The sequence below is a fragment of the Pyrgilauda ruficollis genome, unplaced genomic scaffold, assembly GCF_017590135.1.
Source record: "Pyrgilauda ruficollis isolate IOZ18807 unplaced genomic scaffold, ASM1759013v1 scaffold85, whole genome shotgun sequence".
NCBI lineage: Eukaryota > Metazoa > Chordata > Aves > Passeriformes > Passeridae > Pyrgilauda > Pyrgilauda ruficollis.
Window position 1 is genome coordinate 264,539 of NW_024530488.1, and position 25,131 is coordinate 289,669.

The 25,131-nt window shown below is 47.7% G+C and overlaps 1 protein-coding gene across 1 annotated transcript; it reads right to left on the reverse strand.

Moving 5' to 3' along the window:
* Positions 1-1,565: 1,565 nt before the first annotated feature.
* Positions 1,566-24,035, reverse strand: LOC121364531 (cystathionine beta-synthase-like protein). The gene is made up of 17 exons (XM_041487892.1): positions 23,897-24,035; positions 18,308-18,438; positions 17,066-17,277; positions 16,733-16,839; positions 15,851-15,985; positions 13,254-13,333; positions 12,687-12,821; positions 12,100-12,169; positions 10,426-10,517; positions 9,469-9,594; positions 8,656-8,740; positions 8,362-8,467; positions 7,547-7,621; positions 6,696-6,830; positions 5,678-5,786; positions 3,053-3,137; positions 1,566-1,761 (listed from the first exon to the last, which is right to left on the reverse strand). Exons 2-17 carry the CDS (start codon positions 18,347-18,349, stop codon positions 1,652-1,654), a joined length of 1,704 nt encoding a protein of 567 aa, XP_041343826.1. The 5' UTR covers positions 18,350-18,438; positions 23,897-24,035; the 3' UTR covers positions 1,566-1,651.
* Between the last annotated feature and the right edge of the window lie 1,096 nt (positions 24,036-25,131).

Here is a 25,131-nt window from a genome sequence, read left to right on the forward strand (position 1 = left end):
TTGGATCCTCTGGCTTACTTGGGATGCTTTAGACTCCCATGCCCTGTCCCCCACTATTTCTAACCACCCCCTATGCCTCAGTCCACAACACTGCCAGTTTTCATGGCACTACAGGGATTAATGTATGAATAGTGAACCAGAAAAACAGATTCAAATCTTTACACTTCTTCATAACTGACTAATTTGCTGCCCCACCTTTGACTCCCTTCTTGTGCTGCTCTGAAAAGCAGCTTTGGGAACCTCCTTCTACCATTTTCATATTTCTTGCTGAATTCAGTCAGGTCAGGTTTGACAAGGGAAAAGGACAAACCTCAGCTACTCAAACACCTCCCTCCCTGCTGCTGTCAGCAAAGGTCAGATGGAAAATGGAGGGAAAAAATCAGATAAAAGCCAGTAAAGTAAATATTCCAAGTAATGCCAAAATCTAGCAGCAGTGACAACTACAATGGCAGAAAAACATTAACCACCTTTTAGAACCTTTCAGTTGCTATTGAAGTTGTACATTTTTAGATTTATAGTATTTTTTTGGGTTTTTTTTCCCCAGAGCCTTGGGAAAGACTGTCTTAAATCTTAAAGAAGTGTATGAATTAAATGGCAAACCAGAGTTTAAGGTAAGGATGGGTCACTTGCCCTCAGCAATAGCCCTGATCTGAAGGGGTGGCCAATGCAGGGCTTTTCTCCTGGAATAAGGCACTAGAGGGAAGGAGCAACTGAACAAGACTGGGAAGAGTTCACAGCTCCTGACAGATTATCTTTGGCTCTCCTGAAAAAGGCACAAAAAAAGCACTCTGGGATAAATGGGGAGGGAAGAGGAAGGTAACAGATGAAACAGCATGAATTTTAAAAAATCTTCAGGCAAGATGCTTGATCTTACCTTTTTAAATCTTTCTACTTGTGCTTACTTATCAAGATACCACTGGGGAAAAAAAAATAGGTCTGTCATGGCAGGGAAAGCTGGTACACTGTGTGAAGCAGTGTCACTGGCTGAAGTTTGTCACTTCACTGCCAAGCTTCCACTCAAACCAGCTTCTCCTCAGAGCAGAGCAAGTCTCAGCTTCAGCCCTGAGGATTTTTTCTTGTTTTACAATGATGCTATAAAAAAGGGAAACCGTCCCTTCTTCTCCCCATGCCCCAGTCCCAATTTTGTCTCCAACAGGTAATATATAACTTAACATCCTTAAACAGGGGGGAGAAAAAATCCCCAGAACTTTCCAGAGCTCTCTTGGGTCTCTTCTTCAGTAACTCTTTATTTCAACACATTTTAAAATCCTGAAACCACATTTTGGAAAGCCAGCCTTTAGACATAACAAGTGAGGAAAAAAAAACCCAGTTAATTTAGGCAGCATTTTTTACACATACATACATGTATATATATAGGTAAAAAAAAAAATTGTCTTGATAAGAAATATTGCTTAGCCTGATTAAGAAACAAGGTCCCAGAAACTGGGCAATACAGCAAGACACCTTGGCTGGATAGCTGACACGAGGATGCTTCTTTTCAGTATTAAAAAAAAAGGAAAAAAAAAAAAACCACAACCAAAAAAAAACCAACAAAAAAAAAGAAAAAAAAAAACATTTTACTTAAGACATGAACCTGATTGTTTGTTTGAGACTGCAGAATGCTGAGGAGGCTCCAGGCTGCTGCTTGGCTTTAGTTGGATTTCCTCTCCCGCTCGCGTGCGGTCACGAAGTTGAGGAGGTCGATGGCTGTCACGATGCCAAACACCATCTGCCGCTTGCTGGAGGAGCCATCCGTGTGATCTGCATGGAAAAAAAGGCAGTTCTGGCTCCAGGAGGCACAAACACACCCCCCCCACCCCGCTTGGTTTTAGTGTTTGTAAAATGGGGGGCTGAGCCATCCCAGCTCCACCAGCCTGGAGATGTTGGGTGATCCTGGCACATAGAGGGGAACACAAAGGCAACTTTGGCCAAGAGTCACAGAGCAATGGCAAGGATTTTCAGCTCAGAAAGGCTCCTCATCAAAAGGGACACTGAAACTTTATGGAAGGAAGGATAAGGATCCAGTGGATTTATTTTTCTTGACACAAAAATTCCAACCAAGGGCCCTGTTATAAAGTGTATTTTCCTCAAACATTAATTACATGAAACAGCTGCAAGTGGCATTACCCCACTGGAACCAGGGGCCACTTGAATGGCCCAATGGAACTACATTTTGAGGAGGAAATGGGACACAACCATCTTCCTGCAGCCCTGTCAGTCACACAATCAGTATAAAAATCACAATACCCCATTTATAGCCAAATAATGTACTAACCTTTTAATCTTTGCTGCATTGACAGCACAGGTTCAAGTGATTTTCTCTTTGTGAGCCACATGACCTCTGGCCCTTTATCAGTTGTCTAAATTCCAGTTCCTAAAGTCTGTCTGAGATCAAAAGTCTGTACTGAGATGTTTAATCTACTTCTATACTCAGTTTTTTCAGCCAGCTGGACTGTCCTGGGCTTTTTGTTCACTCAATCTCTGTTTCACTGCAAGCTTCCAGTGAGACTCCAGGTTTATAAAAGGCCAGCTCAGAGCCAAGAACACATCCTTATGGAGATTATCAAGAACAACCCCAAATTGGATGGCTTTTCTTTTTGCAGTTACAGTTGAGAAGCTAAATTTATCTGGCATGACTTAATATTGTTTTCAGTCTCATTTCTCAGTGTTTCTAACTTTGCAAAGTTGTCTGCTATTAGGAAGATTAAACAGGACAAAATATTATTCACATATAAGAGTGATATACCTGAGATTTGAAGATTTATTTAGTCTTACTAATCCTAGAAAGGTTTGGGTTGGAAGGGACCTTAAAATCATCTTGTTCCACCCCTGCCACAAGCAGGGGCACCTTCCACTAGACCAGGTTGCTCCAAGCCCCATCCAGCCTGGCCTTGAACACCTCCAGGGATGGAAATTAGGCTTAGTAGCAAAAATTTAGACACAGAATGAGGATTTTGCTTCTTCAGAGCTCACTTTACACATTCACACTCTCACTTGCTGCTTGCCAGCACTCAAAGATTTGCTCTCACAAGGTGCAGCACTTTGTACTCACATTGGATTTGTTCATGAACCACCAGAGCAAAGTGGTCTATTTCCAGGATGTGAGAGAGTTTCCCCAAGTTGTCTTTCAGGTTAATCTGAGGAGAGAGTTGCAGAACCTGAATAAAACAGTCCTTTCTGTGTTTAGCAGTCAATAATCCCCATGTACTTCATACAGAACTAAAATCAATACATCAGCATTTGTGTTCTGCTCCCACCTGAAGCACTGGAAAACACCAACAAATCAAGGCCAACTTAAAGGATCAGTTTTCTTTGTTACAAATTTCAAAAAAAAATCAGTAAGCACTACATGAAGTTATTCCTTCTGGTTCTGTAAACATAATGAATTTAATGAAGAACTGAAAAGTGCTAATAATCAAAGAAGGTCAAGTGTTCCATGTGTCTCAACAAAAGAAGTGATCATAAAAGTCTTTATATTTGGTGATTTTAGTCTAAAAAGACTGAAAAAGTGAATGAATCAGTTGCAAATAATTGTGGAAGTGAATATGATCTGCAAAGGCAGAAAAGCCAAAAGAAGCCAAAAACAAAACCTTTTTTTAAGTTCAACTGGTATTAATAAAAGAAAAAAAGAGTGAAAGATTGCTCAGCTAACACAGGATTTGGGTGCAAACCAAGGAACTGAGATTTAATAATTCATTTCCTTTGTGAAGTTCAACTTTGCTAAGACTCAAGAAGAAACCACCCTGTGTCAACTCTGAAAAAATACAGATATTTCCAAAACACTTCAGCAATCACCTGCTGCAATCATTTAAAAAAATGCCTAAAACTGTTCAAACAGGAGTTAACAGATGAAGCAGCAGCTCCATTAACCAGGTGACTCTCCCCAGCACACACCACCTGACATCCTTTTATTAAAGGAATTCACAGCAAAGAAGAGTCTTGCACTGCAGGTTCAAAAGACCTCTGTGTGAGAAATAAATGCCACAGCATGAACAGTTAGGCTGCAATGGAGCACAGAGCTCTGTCTCCATGCTGGGAGTCAGAGGATTCCCAGCAGCCCATGCTTAAAGAGACCTGCTATAGGAACCAATCCTCAAACTTGGGGGCCAGGAAAGGAAGGAGGTGGGAAATCTGCCACATGGAGTCACCCATCAGTCCCAAATCTGTCTTCAGGGACTGGGGCAGGCTACAGATAACCAGGACAAGCAGCCCCTTGGCAGCACTGGGACAACCATGAAGGCACAAACATGCCTGGAGATGCTCAGTGGAAATTTAACAGAACCCACACAGAGTTTTCACCTGTTCATTCAAGGTTCTTAAACATTTTGCCCACATGTTTTCCCACATTTAGGCTTTGTTTTTAAGTTTACTAAGTCTCTAGGCAGTGAGCACTACACTACACATGACTGGGAAGCCAAACCACTGGAACTAACATCTGGCTCCACAAGGACACTCCTCCCTCCACTAGCACTTCTTTGGGTTGTTAAATTATCCTGTGAGTGGTGTTTCACATCCACAGAGCACAACTGTACCAGGGACTTCCAAAAAAAGCTCTAACCATTCTGCTTCCATTCTAAGAGATTATCATAAAATAATTGAGGTGATCCTACCAAAGCAGGCTGCTCATGTTATAAAATCACAGAATGGTGTGGGGTGGAAGGGACCTTTAGGATCATCCAGCTCCTCTGCCATAGACAGGGACACCTCCCACTATCCCAGGTTGCTCAGAGCCCCATCCAGCCTGGCCTTGAACACTTCCAGGGATGGGAAATCCACAACCTCTCTGAGCAACCTAAAAAAGCCAAAACACCCATCTTTCCAAAATGTACCTTTGCTCTGGCTTGCAGGCTAGGCCTCTTATTTGATGCAGCCATGTAGGATATCAGAAGTGATTTTGGTGACACAGGTGATTCATTGTCCCAGTTTCACTCATAAACAAGCCAAATCAGCTTGACTAAAGTGGCAAGAGAAGCAAAATCCACAACACTTCTGAGGTTATGTGCATTCCACCATGTTTCTCCACTCACCCATCAATTCAAATGGAAAATAACCATTTTTTGTTAACATGTCAGCAGTACCACAGCTTGTATCACTCCCCTTCCAACCTCCACCAAGAAAACACCAGAGATAAAGGGAAAACAAATGGTTAAGCTGTTCTTTACTAAAGAAGCCATCAAGCTGCCCATGGCAGGAGCCACAACCTCAGAAGTGCAGAGAATTGGCTGAGGCAGCCAACACCAGAGCAGCCCCAGAAAAGCATCCAGAAAACCATCCCACACCACCAGCCCCAGAAAGTCTCAAAGTGTGCAAGGGAGGGATAACATGAACTAGGCAGTTGTGTTACGCACCACATTTCCCCATGATGCTGGATTATCTGTCTGGGGAGGAAAAAATAAATTCACATTTGTCCATAAAGAACCAGCACCCTCGGGTGGCTCACGGGTTGAACAGAAGCATTAAACACACTTCCAGAACACAGCACTCAATCCACTTTGGGACAGTGCTGGAACTTAAATCCTGGTGGAAACTAAGTCAAACATTCCATGTTTTCAAAAGGAAATTCTGTGCTCAGTAAAAGCTGCTGGCATGGCCCCAGGTGAACCTCACCCAGCCTGTGCAGTGTTAGCACACCTACTTGAGTACTTGCAACCAGGAGCTGCAGAATACACCTGCCTACCTGTTGAAATTGCTTGTAGATTACTTTTCTAACCTCATCAGAAGGCTTAACTTTTCCAGCAAGCAGTGAGGAAAGCATGTTACCCAGGGTAACCATGCCCAGAATCACCCTGAGGAAGGAGAGACAAGACAGGGATAAACAACACAAAAGCCTCAGGTGTTCCTGTAGAAAAAAAGCATCCACTCCCAGCCAGCCTGGAGGAGTGAGTTCAGCTACTTCATGGTAATAATGCAGGATTATTGATGGTACACTTGGATTCTGTGTGTCTGCAGGAGACAGAGCACAGCTCTCAGAGGTGCTGGAGACTCACACACAAGGCAGCAAAGTGCTGCAGGTCCTTCTGAGCACCAGGACCTTTTCATCTCTGCTCCTTGCAGCTGGAGAGAGCTACCTGCAACCTCAGAGAGCTTTTGGAAAGCACAAACTGCTTCACTTTTTCACACTCTCCTCTGTCCTTTTGAAAGGTGTGACAGCCAGAGACAAGCTCACCCCAGCTGGGGTCATTTCCCTTCTCCCTGTGAGGATCTACAAGAATTCATCCTTCAGGTCAGCACAATTGAGCAACTCCTCAATACTCAGCCTGTCTGCAGGAGGGCTGAAGGGTGATAAGGAACATTCCATGGTTTATGGGGGTCACTGCAGCACTGCACAGTAACACAGTGCGCCGAAGAAAGCTCTGACAGACATGGGCACCTTTGGGGTTGGTTGTTTTAAACAGGAATTTTTGCTTTTTTAAGTTCAACTGGTATTATTAAAAGAAAATATATTATCCTGCAGAGACACAATGAGTAATTATATCATAATAATCATTAGAATCATGTGAAGGGCAGGACAATCCTGGCATGAAAACACAAAGCCCAGCACTGGCGTGTTCAAGGCAACACTTCTGAACTGTGTTAATAAATGAAAAAGGATGGGTGAGAAGACATTGTATTTCCAGCAAGCATTTAAAAGAATCCCTGAGGACCTGGTGAGGGGAGTGATACAAATGGATGAAGAGTGATATATGTGGACATACCCAGATTCATCAACAACTGGTACCTGGTCGAATCCCTTCTCCCGGAGAATTTCCACAGTCTTTGCACAGGTAACAGTTGGAAGCACAGTCAGGGGGGCACAGAGGCTCAGCTCCTGAATGCTGATGTTCCACCACCTGGGGAGGGAGTGAAAAACAAACCCAAGTTTAATGGAGAACACAGAAGCAGCCCTTGATGCACAGTGGCCTCCAGCAGCACAGGAATGACAAAAGGCTGCAAGGGAGAGTCAGGATTCAGCCAGAGTCAATAAAGCTTCAGGGCTCTCAGGTGTTATTCCCAACATCACAGAGTCTCTGAAGTGTGAGAAGGCTTGAAAATCAAAACACTTTTCCTCATTTCATCTGCTTTCTATAATTACAGATAGTCAGTGGAGAGCACTGATCTCCCACTGATTTCTTTATTTATCCCTCATACAGAAAATTTTGCACTCCTACTCAAAGACCTATCTGTGTTTACAGTCATTATAGGCAACAATTTAGGAAGATTCCCTTCTAGCTGTGTGGACCTGCAGTGCTTTGCACTCAAGAACTCTGATTTTGGAAAGATTCTTTGCATGTTTTCTTTGCTTTTTTAAATTCCAGATGTAACACTTTTCATTTAAAAAACCAATCATTAAATACCACATTTTTTTCTGCTGCCATACAGCTCAAGGAAGGACGTCAACTAATTAAAGCAGATTTGATTAATAGCTGCAATTGTACACCAAGACAATAGCATGGAAGATCAGCTAAATCAAAGGAGAAGTGTAATTTGAAATGAACTTTAAATTAGCAGCTGCCATGAGCTCGATTGAATAGACTGATGGAAATCCAAACGGATCTGACTGGCTTACCAGGGTTTGTTGCCAAGGTCTTCTTCTTTCATGAACCCTTTCTGAATCATCCATTTGTCACTCAAGAATTTGGACCTGCAGAGCACCAGGAAGTGAAAAGCTCATTAGCAGGGGTTGAACATCTGACAGCAAACAGAGACAACTGTTCACACCTCCCTGCCACCAACAGATAAAGTGAAATTGGAAATAGGACCTCATTGGCCATCCAAGCTTAGCAGCCAGGGACATGGAGAAGAAATACTCATGGGGACAAAAAGGAATCCCACAGGAAACAAAGCTCCAACTGCATCAGCCCCTTGCAATATTATAGAGACACGGCCTGGAATGGGGATGTGTCTTGTCTGCAGCTTCTGTCTGTCTAATATTGAGCTGGAAGCAACATGGGTGAGGAAACTCAGCTAAAAATACCATGTTTTGGGGTATGTTTCAATGTGATTGGAGAAAAAGTTCTCAGCACAGCTCAAAGCCCTGACGTTTCCACCTGCAAACTCACCCTGAGTGTGGCTGCTGCTGCTGCAGGACTGGATCCTGCTGTGGGCACAGGAACCCTTCCAGGAATGGGATAACCACAGTGATCCCCACAAACAACACAGTGAAAGCAAGGCCTTTGCTGTGAGAAATGCTAACCAGTGGTGATTATCTACTGAAATCAGAGATTTAAAGGGGAAAAGATCCTCCCTGCTCCATGCCAGACCCCTTTTAGACATCTCAGAACTTGTGCCCCGAATACATTCCTTGCTGGGATAACTGGGTGTTCCAAGGTCTGAGGGACTCCCTCACCCCTCTCCCAGAGAAGAAAAGCAGCAGGTCCTTACATGTAGTTCCTGATGGAGTCAGGGCAGATGACAACACAGCGCTGACCCTCCTTCAGCTCCTTGGCTGCCTTCACAGCCACAGACATGGCACTGCCCGAGCTGCCCCCTGCCAGAACACACAGCAGGGCCAAAACCATCAAAACACCACATCAGAGCCATCAGAAGGGAGGAGCAGACAGAACAGAGGAGCCCAGAGCGAGGAAGACAAGATCTGAAGTGGAAGGAGGTCTCTGATGTGCTTCAGCCTCCCACAGGCTGCTCAGAGGAAGGCAGAGGGCTCCTGCCTGCTCTTACCACACAGCAGCCCCTCCTCGCGGATCATCATCCGTGCCAAGGCAAAGGACTCCTCATCATTGCTCTTGTACCACTGGTCCACTGCCTGGGGAGGGGCAGGAGACAGAAACAAGGCTCTGTTTAGCTGGGGAGGGACAGGGGAACTGCACAACCAGTGTGGATTCAGCCCTGGCTCTTTGAGGGAACAGCTGCCCTACTGAGCCCGGGGTTTCCATCCTCCTCCAACTGCCAAGTGGGGTTTTTTGCCAAGGTAAGATGATCACATCAGCACAAAAGGCTCCTTACTGGAACCCTTCTGTGAGAGCAGGCTGCTGTGAGTCAGCCTCAGACAGCATCAGCTTCCTCCCCTCCTGGAAGGCAAACCAGGGACACAGGCTCTGCTCAGGACAGCCTTAACCACTTTGTCCAGGAGGGGCTGGGATGCTCTGCTGGAAGGTTTGGTTTTGTTGTTTTGTGGGTTTTTTGTGATTGGTAAGTTGGTGTTCTTTGCTGTGTGTCTGTTTTATTTTTATTGTGTGTGTTTCATGACTGGTTTTTTTGGGTGTGTTTTGGGTTTTTTTTAAGCATAACAGTAAGTGTGTGTTGTAGGAAAATCTTATCTACTCACAGCATTTTGACCTGGCATTGTAAAACTAATGTGGCCAGTTCAGAAGGCTTTCAAGGGCTTTTTATGCTGATGCAAAGATCAGGAATAGTTCTGTCTGCTTCCATTTCAGCTCAAAGAAATCCTTCCCCAAGTTTTCCTCTGCCTTTAACCTCAGTCCTGCATCCCAGCAGAGGGCAAAGGGCAGTAAACCCAGCAATGTGACTTACAGATCTATCCAACACTGTGGGGACAAAATCATATCCAATTCCTTCCACTTCATACATTGTCTTGTCAGTCTTGTTCAGTTCTTCTGGTTCAGCAAGGATGGAGCCTTCAGGATCCACACCTATAATCTGGAGAGGCAGTTTCCACTCAGGCCACCAAGACACACAGCTTTGGAGAGCACAGCCCCTGTGAGCACTGGCCTTGTCACAGCTGCTGGTGGCACACAGCCAGCCTGCTCTGCTGTTCATTTCCTCCTGGCACCATTCACCTCCCCTGGGAGCAAAAGGCTTTGCTGCTTCTGGCCTTTGGAAACCCAGCCCACCTCCTCAGGCTGATGGCACCACTTGTTCTACACATGGGTTTTGCTTGGTTTAACCAGAAAACACGGTTTCCCTGAGACAAGGTTGTCCTCATTCACATGCCAGGCATTGTTACAGGCAACTCCTTTTGTGCCAAGTGCAAGCAGATCAGTTTTATTTTCTTTACCACTCCCTGCCTGTGTAGGAAAATTCTCGTGACTGAAGCAGGAATCCTGAGTTCTGTGAGGAAATCTCACACATCACACAGGAAAACACACAGGTTGGTGTGTGCAGAGACAATTCCATGGGGCAAACCCTCAGCAGCTCCAGAGCAGCTGGGGAAGGCACAGCCAGGGAGGAAACCCAAGGCTGCAGAGCACAGCAGCAGAAGAAGAAACTTCCAGAGAAGGAAAATTCCCAGGCACCCCATGGAGGGATCTGAGGGTCAGTGTTCATCTGCTGAGCCAAACCTGAGCTCTGGTCACCTGTGGGACCAGAGCACGATGATTCCAGACACTCTGAAACCCTCTCTGCAGCCAGAACCACCTTGTAACTGAGAACACCCAAGAGCTTCCCCAGGGCAGCTTACAGGAGTGGGATGTGCCAAGGGGAGCAGTTTGAGGAGACACTAGAGACAAAAGCAGTGGGGTTCTCACTCACTTTGCAGCCTGGACACTTCTCCTTCAGCTTCCTGGAGATGCCAGTGATGGTCCCTCCTGTGCCAGCCGTGGCCACCACCATGTCCACCTTTCCTGTTTAAGGGTGTGGGAGAGAAGTGTGAACTCTCCAGCAGAAGGATGGATTGAAAGCTCACTCCTAAGGATGGACTTTCCTCAGCAAAAAATGCACAAAGTGGCTGAAAAGGGCAGGGTAGGACTCTCTGTGGTGAGACCTGCCTTGAAAGTGCATTGCTCAAGCATCATTTTCTCCAGCAAGGGTTTTGAAATGTCCACCAGAGGCCTGGCAAGGCACCAATCTGTGGCACTTTGGACACAGCTGGATGTGGCCCACAGAGCTGACAGCTGCAGTTTTCCTGTGGCTCTATCTGCTGATACAGATAACTCATTCTCTGAGTTAAACTGAGCAGCCCATTATGTTTGTTAATTAACTGAGTGCCAAGAGCATGGGATAGGCATCCCTGGAGAGAAGTGTTAACACAACTACTCCCACATTTTCATATGAAAAAGGCTGTTTTGGTCACTAGCACTCAGAGTGAGTGTGGATATGATAGTGCATGCCTGTGTCACCACCTACAGCTTCTCTGGTGCATCCACATGACATGTTTGTTAATTAAAAAAAAAAAAAAAAAATTTTAAAAGGTCACCAATTCACACACAAAATCAATTGCTTAGCAGCCAAGAGAATAACACCTCACCAAGCAGAGGTAACTGAACAGTGCCTGGGCTGTAAGGGGAAGTAAACAGAAACAGGAAGCCTAAATGTGGAACTCATCTGGACTCTCAGTTTGTGGGATGGCAGCTTGTAAAAGTGCACTCAGTTTAACTCCAAGTTTGTCACAAAAAGACAAGGCAAATCCTGTGAACAGCCAGAGTTTTAGGAAGGAGGAGAACCTTCCACGTGGTCTTCACCTTTATGTGAATGAATTTAATTGCTGATTTTCTTATCAGAAGGTCCAGTCAGAAACTGCACTGTTTAATAAGGCAGGTCTGGAGCCTTCTTAGGACTCCCTTCTGTGCCCTATGGAAATGCCCACGTGGCTGCAGCATCACAGGGAATGTCTCCAACAGCTCCCAAACCAGCTCCTGAGCTGAGGAACAAGCCCAGCTGAAGCTCTGCTGCCCCAGCTCAGCCCCTCCTGGGGCTCAGCTGCCCAGAGCCAGCACTGCAGAGAGCCGTGCAGAGCCACAGGCTCCTGCTGGTGACAGCTGTGACACAGAGCAGCTCGTGCTCCTGAGGAGCACACCAAGGAGCACACGTCTTCACTCCTAAGTGAAGATGCTTCCAGTGTATTGGAGTATTTGCTCTGGGAATGTTAAAACACCTATTTCTCTATTTGTGATCAAAGAATGACCCTATTCCATACCAGTCTACCTATGGAGGTTTTTTTTTTTTTAAGGTAACTTAAACACCACTGCTTTCTCTTCCAGTTCACAGGCAGAGAAGTCTAAAAAACAAAGAAGTCTTCTTTAATGAAAAAATATCATTACTATGACTACTGAAATAAAGTAACTCTCTAATGACACACAGCACGTGTATGGGGTTTGCTTTATCAAAATCCATGCTTTTCTCATCTGAGGGCTCCTTCTCCAAGCACATAAGAACAGGGCACTACCAGGGGCTTCTGGAAGGGGTTTAGCAGTAGAGCAGACCTACCATCACACTGCTGCAGGATCTCCTCAGCTGTGGTGTCGTAGTGGGTCAGGGGGTTGCTGGCATTGCGGTACTAAATTGAAAGGCACATCAGCCATAAAACAGATCAGAAGTACAAAAATCACATTTTGAGCGAGTTCAAAAACATTTCAAACAATCCCCAAACTCCATCACACCTAAACATGCTCTCTGCAGAACGTTGCAGTGTGTATTATCTGGAGCTAGGCCTCCTAAGTGACCTAATTTAAGTGCAGTCCGAAGGTGCCAGCATCCTCCCATGCCAAAATCAGTCTTGTCTGTAGGACAGCACTCCTAGCAACATGACCCCTGGGTCCATTCTTCCTCAGAGGATTGCCAGCTCACTGGAAATAGACACAGTAAGTGGTGTACTTCTGACAAACGCCAGCTCATTGCTGCTCTCTAGTGACTGTAAAAACTTCCTTTCCTACAACGTGGTGACTGCTCAGCCCCAGTCCAGATTTGGGGCATCTTCTCCTCCACACACACATGGAGAGTGTTGAACAGACAACCCAGAACACCCCAGAGCCTCCTCCATGCTACACCTGCACCTCTGCCAGCTTGGCTCTCACCTGGTCCAGAATGTGTGCATTGGGGATTTCATTCTTCAACCTCCAGGCCACTCCCACGTGAGATTCAGGAGAATCAAATCTGGCTGTAGTTGGGGTCCTCACAATCTCAGCACCCAGAGCTCTCAGGACATCCACCTGCAGCAAATAAAGGTGGTGACAAAACCCCAAAACACCCTCGACAGGCTCCCTTCACACTCAGCCCCAAGGCCAGAATATTTGCAGGATATTGAAATCTTCAGCACTGTCTTCCTTCACCCTCTGCTCAGCGAGGGACAGCTCACCTGGGGCACAGGTAACCACTTCAATGTTCCAGGCAAACCTCAGGTTGTCTGTATTTAAAGCAATTATGGGAGTTTTCAAAGTGGCAGTGCTGTGGGGATGGGTCTTAAAGACATTTTCTATCCACGGCCAGCCAGCCTGGATTGCCCTGGGCACTGGCAACAGCGCCTCAGCAGAGTTTGCCCTGGCCAGGAGCCTGCACCTTTGTTACTGAAGCCCCAGCAGCAGGAGCTCTACGAGTGCAAACATGTTTATCTTTAAATTCTTGCAGACAGAGGCAGCTCTGACCTTCTCCATGCTCATTTTCTCTGGCATGACGATGATGCAGCGGTAACCCTTCACTGCCGCCGCCAGGGCCAGCCCGATCCCTGCAAGCAAGCAAAGGCAAGCAGAGCACTCAGTGAGCAGCAGCAGAGCACAAAACCCACAGTGCCAGCTTTGGCACGCCCTGCCTTTCATCACATTTCCACCAGAGTGTCTCCAGAGGGGTGGCAAAGTGAATGCTTCTGCCTGTTGTGTTCACAGATGCTGATGCTTGTTTGAGGTTCACAGCCCAGAGAAAGTTTAGGCAAGGGTGGGGGAACTTGGCTTGTGCAAACTGCTGGCTTTACCACATGCACATCACCTTCCTCCTGTCCCACCCACTTCATTTTTCCAGAAGTAATTTGGGAAAGGAATGTGCTTTAAGCTGGAGGAAACAAGACGAATCACTTTGATTCTCCAAAAGGTCCGGAGAGCCTCTCTTGACTCACTGCTGCATAAATCCCCATTTGCAATGTGCTGAAACTAAGTCCTGTCTAAAAATACACTATTTAGATGCTGTTGGTGATGGAGGTTCTAATACACTGTGTCAGCTTGCTACCACAGTGAAGCACCCTGGCTGCTGGAGACAGACATCTAATTTCTGCTCTGAATGTCTCTGCCTCCAGCCTGACTCCTGCCTGCTCACCTGAGGGCTGGGCTCAGAAGTGCTGTCCCTGTGGAAGAGAGGCTTACACCTGCTCTCAGATCACCTCTGCTGGACAGGCTGAGCTGATCAGGTTGGCTGAGAGGTGTGAGAGGTCAGGCTGCACTCCCCTGCTCCTCTGGGCACCAGCACATGCAGCTCACCCTACACAGAGACTTGCTTGTTCAAAGCTGCCTCTGCTTTTGTGTGGGAGAAAAAACCCCCACCCTAATAATCTTTAATTGTTCCTGTAAGAGAAGCATAACTCACACCTCAAACAACTCAAGTAGTGTTTAATATATTGGGAAGGGAAAGTTTTCTCAGTATATTATAGATAAATATGGATGCCCAAATACACAAATAAATAAGACAGCAGCAGCTTCATTAAAGCCAAAGGCTGAAGTCATCCAGATCTTCCTTATGGTCTGTGATGAAGAAAGGATTTTGAGACCTGAACTCTAGTACTTTGTACTTTCTGCTACTGACCTGGAAATGCAGCAAACATCAAAACAGGACTTTGGCTGAGGGAGAACTGGGATGCAGAGAGGATAAAAATACAACACATTAGCTCTCATGTTCAACACACCCAGTAGCTCTGAGCAGTAGAGAGCAAAAAACAATTCTCTCAGGTTACTGTGTGCCCTGGTCTTTGCTCTTATGTGGCAAAAAAAAATCAGCTTTCTGAAGTAATTGCCCTGCATCTCCTTCAGTTCTGCCCTTTTGGATTCTGTGGAAAGTAGACTCATTTATCAGGTACTGACCCAGAGAGAGGGGTGTCATGGTAAGACCTTGAAGACCTTGGATACTGGAGGAATGCAACACACAAGGATATTTTCCACTCCAGGCCACGGTTCAGGCAGGAGCTACAGCCACACTCACAAAGGCTTCAGCTGCCCTGAATGTCCCCAGAATCCCCTGATCCCCCCCAGAGCTGCTGAGCCAACAGCAACAGATGTGACTTCCCAGTTTTCTGCTGCAGCCTGGGGAGCTGCTCACAGATCAGACAGAACAAAACCTGCCTGCTCTGTGTCTGTCAGAAAGCAGCAGTGGGGGGAAGTCCAGGGAGGAGTTTAGAAGCAGGACCAGAACCTCTCCTGAGCACATCAGGCAGGAGGGCAGCTCGTAGCTCACCCCATGAACTCCTCAGAGGAGGCAATACATTAGATATTTAACTATTTCTATTTAACTATATTATGCATTTTATATTTGACTCCAGGGAGAATATTCCAGGTGTGTTTGACTCTCCATGAGTAGACCAGCTTAACACAATTACAACAACTTTGACACAGGAGCCCAGAGTTAACTCCAGACTGCTCAGATCATCAATGCTCTGCCCTGGCCCCTGCCCCAAGGGTATTGTTCCTTCCTCCAGCCCTCCAAGGAGGAAATGTGGACCCAGGTGGAATCTGCTGACAATCCAGGCATGCAGGGGCTCTGTCAGGCAGTGCTGTAAGGATGCAGCTCATCTCCCATCTCACCTGCACCAGCATGGAAAGGGCTGTTCCTCAAACCTGGCAGAGGAACCATGGGACTTCCCCAACTGAAAGAACAGGAAGATCCAGATTCACTCTCTGTCCAGCCTCTGCTCTGGGGCAGCCTGCACAAGGCATGAACACCAGTTTTAGGAGTGCTTTTTTCCACAATAATTTCAGTCAGACTTGAATTCCTTAAGACTCTTATGAGTCTGGCCTAGCACTTCCTTTCCTTAAATCAAAGAGGCTCTGCAGTTTAGCAGAACTCCTTCCCATCTGCTCTGGCCAGCAGAGGACAGCTCAGAACTGCTCCTGGTGTGAGGTGGAAGAGGCACTGCTCCCTGCACCAGGCAGGCAGGAAGAGATTCCCTTTCCTCCCTGCACAGGCTGCGATCTCAAACCTGCCTCTTCCAGGAAAACCACCACAGCATTTCCCCCACACTTTCCTCAGTCTCTCCATGCCCCACCTGTGTTCCCAGAGGTTGGCTCTATGATGGTGTCCCCAGGTTTCAGGATCCCAGCCTTCTCAGCATCCTCCACCATCCTGAGGCTGATGCGGTCCTTCACGCTGCCGCCGGCGTTGAAGAACTCACACTTGGCCACTGCAAACACACAACCAGCAGGGCTGCAAGGCATTCCAGAGCCCAGCCAGCTCCAGCCCCTGCCCTGGGCAGGGACACCTTCCACCAGAACAGGTTGCTCCAAGCCCCATCCAGCCTGGCCTTAAAGCCTGGTCTTGCCCCTTCCCCCTTGCCTTCTTTGCCCCTTCCTCTTTCCTGGTAAGTTCCCCAGCCAAAAAAGTTCTGATCAAACTGAAGTTTCTCCCCGTGCTCAGCCTGCACTTTCACTCCAGAACTCCCAGCATTAATTCCTTCACCACCTTTCTCTGATCAGAGTCAGTATCTACAGTATGGCTGGGTTAAAAATCCCAACCAAACAAAAAAAATCCATCCACTGACAGTGTCACCCCTTTAATCATTTTCAGTGACCTTTACTGATAACTGCAGAGCTGCCTTTTGCACACACTGATGAATACTCTGAATAGGAGAAGCAGTCAAAAACTTCACACAACTTCTTTAAATTTAAAAAATTATTTTCTACTAAGAACATGTAGCATTTTCTACAGAAATGGAAAAGCTGCAGGACTCGTTCTCATGAGGTACAAACTGAAAGATGTTTTAGATGACCAAATCCTAAAACCCAGAAAATTTGCCAAGGAAAACCAGGAATTTTTCCGCACCATTACCTCCACTCCTGTGGCTAGGTTATATGACACTACTATCCCCAACGACCCACCCAAGTTTCTGGAACAATGTTTGTTAGTTTGTTCTCTGCCTGCAGCGACTCACAGAGTTCACACTTGAGCCCAAAGTGCTTCCCAATCTTGTTGATCCGCACCAAAGGTGTATTGCCAACTTTATTCAGGATGCTTGGCAGGATCTTCGGAGGCTCTGGCCTGGTACAAACACAAACAAAGTCAGTGTATTCACAGCAGGGTCCCACAGCAACCACACAGCATTTATTGCTTTTTATGTCTCCTTTATCACACTGGTTATTCCAACTATTTTAGTTCAAAGGAATATCCATTGCATACAAATTCACAACATCAAGTCCTTGATCCAAAACATGGATTAATCAGAGCTGGGTTTGTGCTGAAAATCAGCAAATAAGGCAACACTTACAGGGTGGCATGATGATGGGGGGAGGCAGAGAGGGGCTTCCCAAGCTTCCAGGTGCATTTGCTGGGTGTATCAGGGCGGATCCACTGCCTCTCCTTCTCATTGGCCTTGCAGTTCCCAGTGTCCACCCCACCAGAGATCAAATATTTGGCAGGTGCATGAGGGCATGAGTTTGTATCTGGCTTCTTCTGGGAAGGAAGAGTAGGGATTTCATTCTTGGAGGATGGAGAAGGAAGAGAAAAGGAAAAAAATAATAAAAAAAGGAGTTGATGTTTCCATAGTGCTGTGAGGATGGGGAAGTGTTTCAGCTTCATCTTGATTTGCCAAATCCTTATCACCAACACCAGAACCTGCACTGCAAGTTTGGGAGCAAAGGTTCACCACAGTGATAATTTAAACACCACAAAGATAATTTAAACACCCATGGCTCACTGTAACCAGCCTGCACAGACACAAAAAACCAGGACTACTCTCATGTACACCCACACCTAAACTCTCTGAAATAAAACCTCCCCATTCCAAGCAGACTGGAACACAGTGAGACTGCTTGGTGACTAATTAGAAAACTCTGCACGGCTGATTAGTCACCAAGTGGTCACAGAGAACTCTTCCAGAAAGGTTTCACCAGCACCTTCCTCCAGCTCAGAGCCTGGTGTGTGTGTGGAAATGCAGAACTTTCCAGAGCTCTCTTGGGCTTCTGCTTCAAAAACTCTTTATTTCAAGATTTTATGATCTGAAACACTTCCAGAAAGGTTTCACCAGCACCTTCCTCCAGCTCAGAGCCCCATCCAACCTGGCCTTGAAACCTCTTGGGCTTGGCCCTTCCCTGGAAAGTTCTCCAGCCAAAGAGCTTCTGGTAAAAATGGAAATTTCTGCCCTTGTTCAGCCTGCACTTTCCCTCCAGTACTCCCAGCATTATTCCCGGCTTCTGCTTCAAAAACTCTTTATTTCAACAGATTTTATGATCTGAAACAACATTTTGGAAAGCCAGCCTTTAGACATAACAAGTAAGGAACAAACCAGTTAATTTAGGCAGTATTTTTTATACCTATATATATATATATATATAAAAATAAATAAATTGTCTTGATAAGAAATATTGCTTAGCCTGATTAAGAAATAAGTCCCAGAAGCTGGACAATACAACAAGACACACTGGACACATTGGCTGGATCTCTGACTGTTCTCCCAAACCCTGGTGATGGAAAGATGGACAAAGAGTATTCCCCAAAGACCTGTGAGTACCTTAGAGACAGGAACAGGCCTTTCTGATACAAACTTCTCCATGGTTTTTGGTGGGGGTGGTGGCACAGGAAACTGGATTTTCTTCAGAAGAACGACTGCTGTGGGTCACAAGACTGGAATCCTCTTCAAAGCTGCAGATCATACAAGTTAGAAGAAAAAAAAAAAAAGACCAAACTATCAGGAAACTCTCACAGGGGCAAAACACACATCTTTTTCATAGGGGAAAAAAAAAAAAGAAGAAGCTGCAAAACAAATTGAAGGTGACTTCTACAAACAGGATTAAAAATAAATCATGCAGCAGAGGTGTTGTGCAGGATTGATGGAGGGTGCCCTGACCCTGTCCCTCCTGCATTACTCAATCTTCCCTCTGCCCTTGTCCTCCACAGTAAGCACAAAACATCTTTTATCAGACCTTCTGCAACTCCAGGAGCTTGAAAGCCACAAAAAGTAATAGGAAATACTTCAGTTCACAGGAAATACAGTCCTAGAGACACAAAGGGTGAAAGGGCTTCATGGTGCTGTCCCCAGAAGACCCTGTACATAACTTTGGAAAAAACTTTACCCAGGAACAGAGACCTTTCCACCCTCAAGCAGAGCAAAATCTCACAAGTTCCTACTCAAAATTAATTAGTGTTGCATGCACAGCTTCAGTGATGCTGCATAAACACACACAGCAAACACCTCATGCTTCTAGCAGCTTTTAGCTCCAGAAATTAGTAAATACAAAATAGTAACTTCATTTCTCCTACCAGTTGTTCACACAGCCTGGCTGCTTCCTATCAACTAAGGACAAAAATCTGGCTGAAATCCTGGAAAGCATGAGGCTTTTTTCCCTTAATATTTGTTTTCTTCATCACTGTTTTACAGCAAGGTTCAGCTCTTTCCATTACTGAATTTTGCTGGAAAGGGTCCCTGGCCTCATCCTCCTGGCAGATGCACACAATATTTAAGATCTCACAGTGTTGATTGTCTGGTGAGAAAAATGGAAAAAAATCTGGATCACAGCATCAGTGACCTTTGGTATTTGATCCTGGAAGTTAACACAGGCCACTAACCACTGCTGCCTTGGGCACTCCAATGCCTAAAGCATTTAAACTGCTCTCCTCTAGGGAAAAAAAAATTAAAAAATCAGCTTTCCAGACTAAGACTTGAAATAATTTTCCTTCAAGACAGAAAGATTTCCGTGCCACCAAAATGATACAATTCTATTTAATCAGTTAATGCATGCCCAAGAGCCAAGATGGATTGTAACCTGCCACAGATGGATTGTAACCTGCCACAGATGGATTGTAACCTGCCACAGACTACTGACCAGGGTTAGAATGAGAGACACCAGTCTAAAAAAGCAAAGTTCCCACAAACACACAAAATACAGCACCAACCTGTCTTTGCTACCAGAAATCAGCTTACTCCCAGTTCCAGAGTGAAACCCAGCCCCCATTTCTCTTTCTAGGATACTCAGGTTCACAGTTCACAGTATCAGTGGGGGTTTTTTTGGGAAAGGAAAAATACAGGAGGAATTTCAAGGTCTCCTATGAGGCACATGGTCCCTCAGAGAGCTGGCACGAAACCCTGGACACAGACAGTGGCTGCCTGTGCCACAGGTAACACTGACAATGTTGACAAAGTCCAGCTAAAAAGGGGCCTTGCTGCCAAAGGGTCAAATCATTTCAAAATGCAGGTGAAAAGCAGCAAGGGTTTAGAAACAGGAAAGTGAAAATTTTGTTCTGTTTCCAAGTTACCATAAAATAAGAGCAGAAGACCTTTGAAAGCCTTGAAACACCAGCTCTCAGTGTCTTTCAAGAGTGTCCAAAAACTGAGATGAAAGAAGAAGAAACTCATTGCAGTAAAAAAAAAAAAAAAAAATTAAGAGGTTTACAGTATTTGTTCTTTGTATTGACTGCAGGAAAGAAATTAATGTGGCTCTCAAAAAGCTGCCTTTTGGACTGGGCAAAGCAATAGCATCTAATTTCCTTTACTGTAAGGCAAAAAAATTAATAATTTACTAACAGCAACTCCCATTGTTTACTGAACAGCAGAAACTGAGAAAAAGCTGTATTTAATGCACTCAAGCTGTGAGATTCTTTCATATTTTCATAATGGCAATTCTTGATGTTTGATCAAAGCTTCAATAATGGGGCTTCAATTCAGAACAAAAATGAGGAGAGAGACAAAAAGCTAAAAATCCTCTCAACAACACTAACCTTAAGCAACAAAATTAATTTCTTACAGCCCTAGGTGACACAACTTCAGCAAAATGGGGTCAGACATGGTCTGGGATATCCAAATCCCCACCCTGATCCTCCCTACAGGCCCAAAATAACATTTGTTTTCTGGGGAAGCAGGACAGGAGGATGGCAACTCTGCTTCTGTAGCTGCAGCTGAACACTGCTCAGCAGAGGCCAAGGGGGATAAGCTGCAGGAAGAGCTGCTCATCTTTAGGGAAAAAAAAAATTCTGTCAGCCTGAATTTAATTTTCCTGTCAAGGGGAACACTCCCATAACCAGCTGGGGGTGTGGGTAGAAAAGCCTGACTAGCTCCTGCCATTATATCTGCAGAATATGGCACACATGGCAAAAAAAAAAAAAAAAATTAATCAGAAGGAGAATTTACAAAGCCACTTAAACCTAAGTCACAAAGGGGAGTGGGACAGAGGGATGAGATCCAGAAAGTCTCACGGGCAAGGCTCACACCCCTGGGTCCATCTCCACAGGGAAGCCAAGACCTGAACTGTTTCTCAGCTCCTGAAGAACAGGACTGAGAGCCAGTGTGAGTGAAATCCTGAGCAGCCTGAGCTGAACTCGGGGCACAGCTGAGTCAGGAGCTGCAGTTTCCAGGCTGTGCACAGTGTGTGATATCAGCACTAATGCACTGCACTGTTTAAACATCCCCTGTGCAGCAGCCAAGTGAGCCTGGCCTGGAGCACTGTGACAGGCAGCTGTGAGAGCTGAACCACAGGGATGGCCCAGGGGGACTGCTCAGGCAGGGATGAGAGACAGAATTCCACCCTGCTGCAGCCTGAGAAAGGGAAACTTGATGATGTGAAGCAGGTACAAATAAACCAGTGCAGAACAGTTGTTGTGCTCAGCCGGAGCACCACAGGGTATCTCTGTAGGTAACCAGATGCAGCAGCACCCACCCAGCCTGTGAAACACCAGAGCTGAGCAGAATTAGCAGAAAGTGAAACATTTGGGTTGTTTTGCTGCTGTGGTTTTTCTGTGAGTGTGTGTGTGCTCCTCAGGAGCGGCCATCCCTCCTGTGCCAGGAGATATCAAGTGCTCTGAAGTGACAGGGCAATGAATTAACATCTGGCTCTAGGAAGAGATCCTTCAAGAATCCCAAGTCCTGTTTTTATTTTCTCCTACAGAGCAGGTGAACACATGCACATCCTCTCAATGATCACTCTTCAAACGCCAGTCTGGCACACTCAGAACTTTCTGGAAGAGGCAGTTCTTTAATGCCCTCACCTCTGTAACACTGCAAAGATTAAACTCTGGCAGCAAAGCAACTTCCAGTGCTGTGACAATTGTTATTCTAGAAAGCAGGCAGGGAGAGGAGGGGAGTGTTCAGTTTGCTGCGCCCCCAGAGAGGGGAAGCTGTGCCTGCAGCCCTCCCACAGGTGTCTGACAGCTCCATTTCCTGAGTTCACCCTGCCTGGACTCATGTGACAAATCTTCTGAGCGAAGACTGATCTCTTCAGGAGCCCAGCAGCATCAGAGAGAACAGAATGCTTCATCTGTGTTTTTACCTGCTGCAGTCAGAAGCTTTCAGCATTTCTTTCCCTGCTTCTAGTTCCCCCTCCTGAGCACACAGAGATGGACCAACACTGCAGCAGTGCCCTTCATCTGCCCAGCTCACCAAGCACAGGGAGAGGAGCATTCCAGGCAGGGTGACAGATGCTCAGAGATTAAACAAGTAGCCCAGCAGGACAAAAGGAGGGAGCTGCTCTCAGTTTTTGACCAGCTCTGTAAGACAGGCAGAAGCACAGCACCCTTCCCCAGCATTATGCCGCCTCCTGCGCAAGTTTTGCCAGCCCCGGGAGCTCTGATAAAGGCTGGCAGAGAGCTGGGCAGGAAGGCAGCTTTTGGCGGATGCATCTTTTGTGGGAAAGACCAGCTGCCATCACTCTGGCTGCACCTGTGGAGCTTTTAGCAGGATCCCAGAGCAGCCAGGAGCACGGCAGTGCTGTGTGCCTGGTTCCCGTGGTCACTCAGGCCAGTAGCCAGGGGCCAGCCCATGCCAGCCACCCTGGCAGGCTGCCCTGCTGCCAGCGCCAGCTCGGTGAGTCCCTGAGCCTGCACTCTCCAGGACATGGGTCACTGCTGCCCCTGGATGCCACCGCCTCGTCAGAAGGTGGCTCTGGCTTCAGGGAGGCTGGGTGCTCACACAGAGGGCACGGCAGGGCACCCAGGGCCACCAGCTGGGCTGGAAAAGGATCCCAAGTGCAAACGCCCCAGTACTGGGCGTGCACTGGCACCCAGCACACTCCATCAGTGACGATCTGAGCAGAAGAGAAGCAGCAGGTTCTGAGCAGGTCCCAGCTTCCCAGGAAAAACCTTTCCTCTCCCACACAGGATCCCCACGTCCCCCTGCCTCCACGCTCGGTGTTTTTCCGCCTTTCCACAGCGCAAGCGTTGGGAGCTCTCCGCCTCAAATCAGCAAACAAACTCCTGGCAAGGGTGAACAGAGTGAGCAACTCTGCTGGAACGGGGCCCTGCGCTCCAAAACCTCTGTGGTCAAAGGCTTTGGGAGTGCAGGGATACAGACGGGACGGGACACTCAACCAGGAACAGAGGAATCACTCACTCCCCTCTCAAGTTACGGCTGCCCCAAGACACCGGGAGCATTATTATAATAACACGGCTACTGAACAGCTCCCTCAGTCCTACTCAAGTTCAGATCCCCCGCAACTGGGGAGGGGTGATATACGAAATGAAATGTAAAAAATAAGCTCCACGGTCCAGTGCATCAGCCAGACTCGCCAAAGACACCTTGCAGGAGAACCTCATGGCACCGGGAACAATGGGCAGCGAGCCAAGGGCCGCTGGAGAGCCGCCGCCAAACCCCGAGAGAGACCCAAAAGGCACAAAGTCATCTTGTGAACTCAGGAAAAGCAGAGAGCCCATCTCTGCTGCGGGCTCGGAGGAGGCGCTCGCAGGCACCCTCGGGCCCGTCCGGGCACCGCAGCGGAGCCAGCAGCGCCCGGGGCGGCTCCGGGCCGCCCCTGCCCCAGCCGCCTCCTCCCTGCACTGCAAAACACAGAGAGAAGCCCAGCACAGAACCTCAGAACGGGTCAGGCTGGAAGGCACCACAGGGCGGCAGCTGGTCCGGGCTCCCTGCGCCAGCACAGCCATCCCGGAGCACATGGCACGGGAGCGCACGCAGACGGTTCTGGAACATCCTCACCCGGCGGGACCCCACAGCCTCTGCGGGCAGCCCGCAGCCCTCCATCCATCCCCCATGCCCTCTGGGATGCGGGGCACGGCCCCCCCAGCTCTCACCCCCGCACCCCGCTCCCGCGGATGATGCAACCTGCGGCCAGCGGGATGCGCGCCCCCGCCCTGCCCTCCGCTGCGGGCGCCACCTCACCCGCGCGATCCGGACGCTGCCGAGGACACCGCCGCTGTGGGGACGGTGGGATGGTGCCTGTGAGGAGGGTGAGGGTGAGGATGAGGAAGATGAGGAAGATGATGATGATGATGATGCTGAGGAGGGAGATGAAGGCGCGGACGATGCGCGGGGTTTAAGAGGAGCCCGCGAGCCGCGGCCCCGCCCCCCGCGCGCCCCGGCCCCGCCCCGGCCGCTCCCCGGAGGGGCGGGAGAGGCGCGGCGAGCGCTGATTGGTTAGCGCGGGGGCGTTGGCGACTCCGAGCCAGCCAATGGGAACGCGGTGCGCGGGGCCGGAGCGCTCGGGGATGTTCGGCGATGTCCAGGGATGTCCGGGGATGTCCAGGGATGTCCGGGGATATCCAATGATGTCCGGCAATGTCCAGGGATGTCCGGCAATGTCCGGGAATGTCCAGGGATGTCCGGGGATGTCCAGGGATGTCCAGTGATGTCCGGCAATGTCCAGGGATGTCCGGCAATGTCCGGGAATGTCCAGGGATGTCCAGCCGGATCGCTGAGGGAAACCCGGCGGGAACACCCAGGGTTTCCCACAGGCCCTCCAGAGGCTGTGTCCAGTTCTGGTCGCCTCAATTCAGGGAGGACAGCGGGTGACAGAGCGTGTCCAGACAAGGGTAAGGGATGTGGTGAAGAGTCTGGAGCAGGAGTCCTTCGAGGAGTGGCTGAGGGAGATGGGGGTGTTTAGCCTGGAGAAAAGGAGGCTCAGGGATGATCTTGTCACTCTCTACAGCTCCCTGACAGGCTGTAGCCAGGTGGGAGTCAGCCCCTTCTCCCAGGAAAACAGCAACAGGACAAGAGAAAATGGCCTCGAGCTGTACCAGGGGAGATTTAGGCTGGACATTAGGAAGAGGTTCTTCACAGAACAGGGGATTAGACATTGGAATGGGCTGCTGAGGGGGTGGTGGAGTCACTGTCCCTGAAGAGACTGGATGTGTCACTCAGCACCATGGTCTAGTTGACATGGTGGAGATCAGTCAAAGGCTGGACTTGGTCTCAGAGGTGTTTTCCAACCTAATTGATCCTGTGACCAGAGAAAGGGCTCTGCCAGGGCACCTTTGAAGATGTTTTACTCATGTCCCCAAGGGCAGTGGCCTAGAGGAGACACAGATGTGGCTGCCAGTGGCTCCCCAGCACAGCCTGTGGAAGTGGCTGCTTGTCTGGTTTGGGGGGAATTCTCACTGCATCTGAGGGGTCTGTGA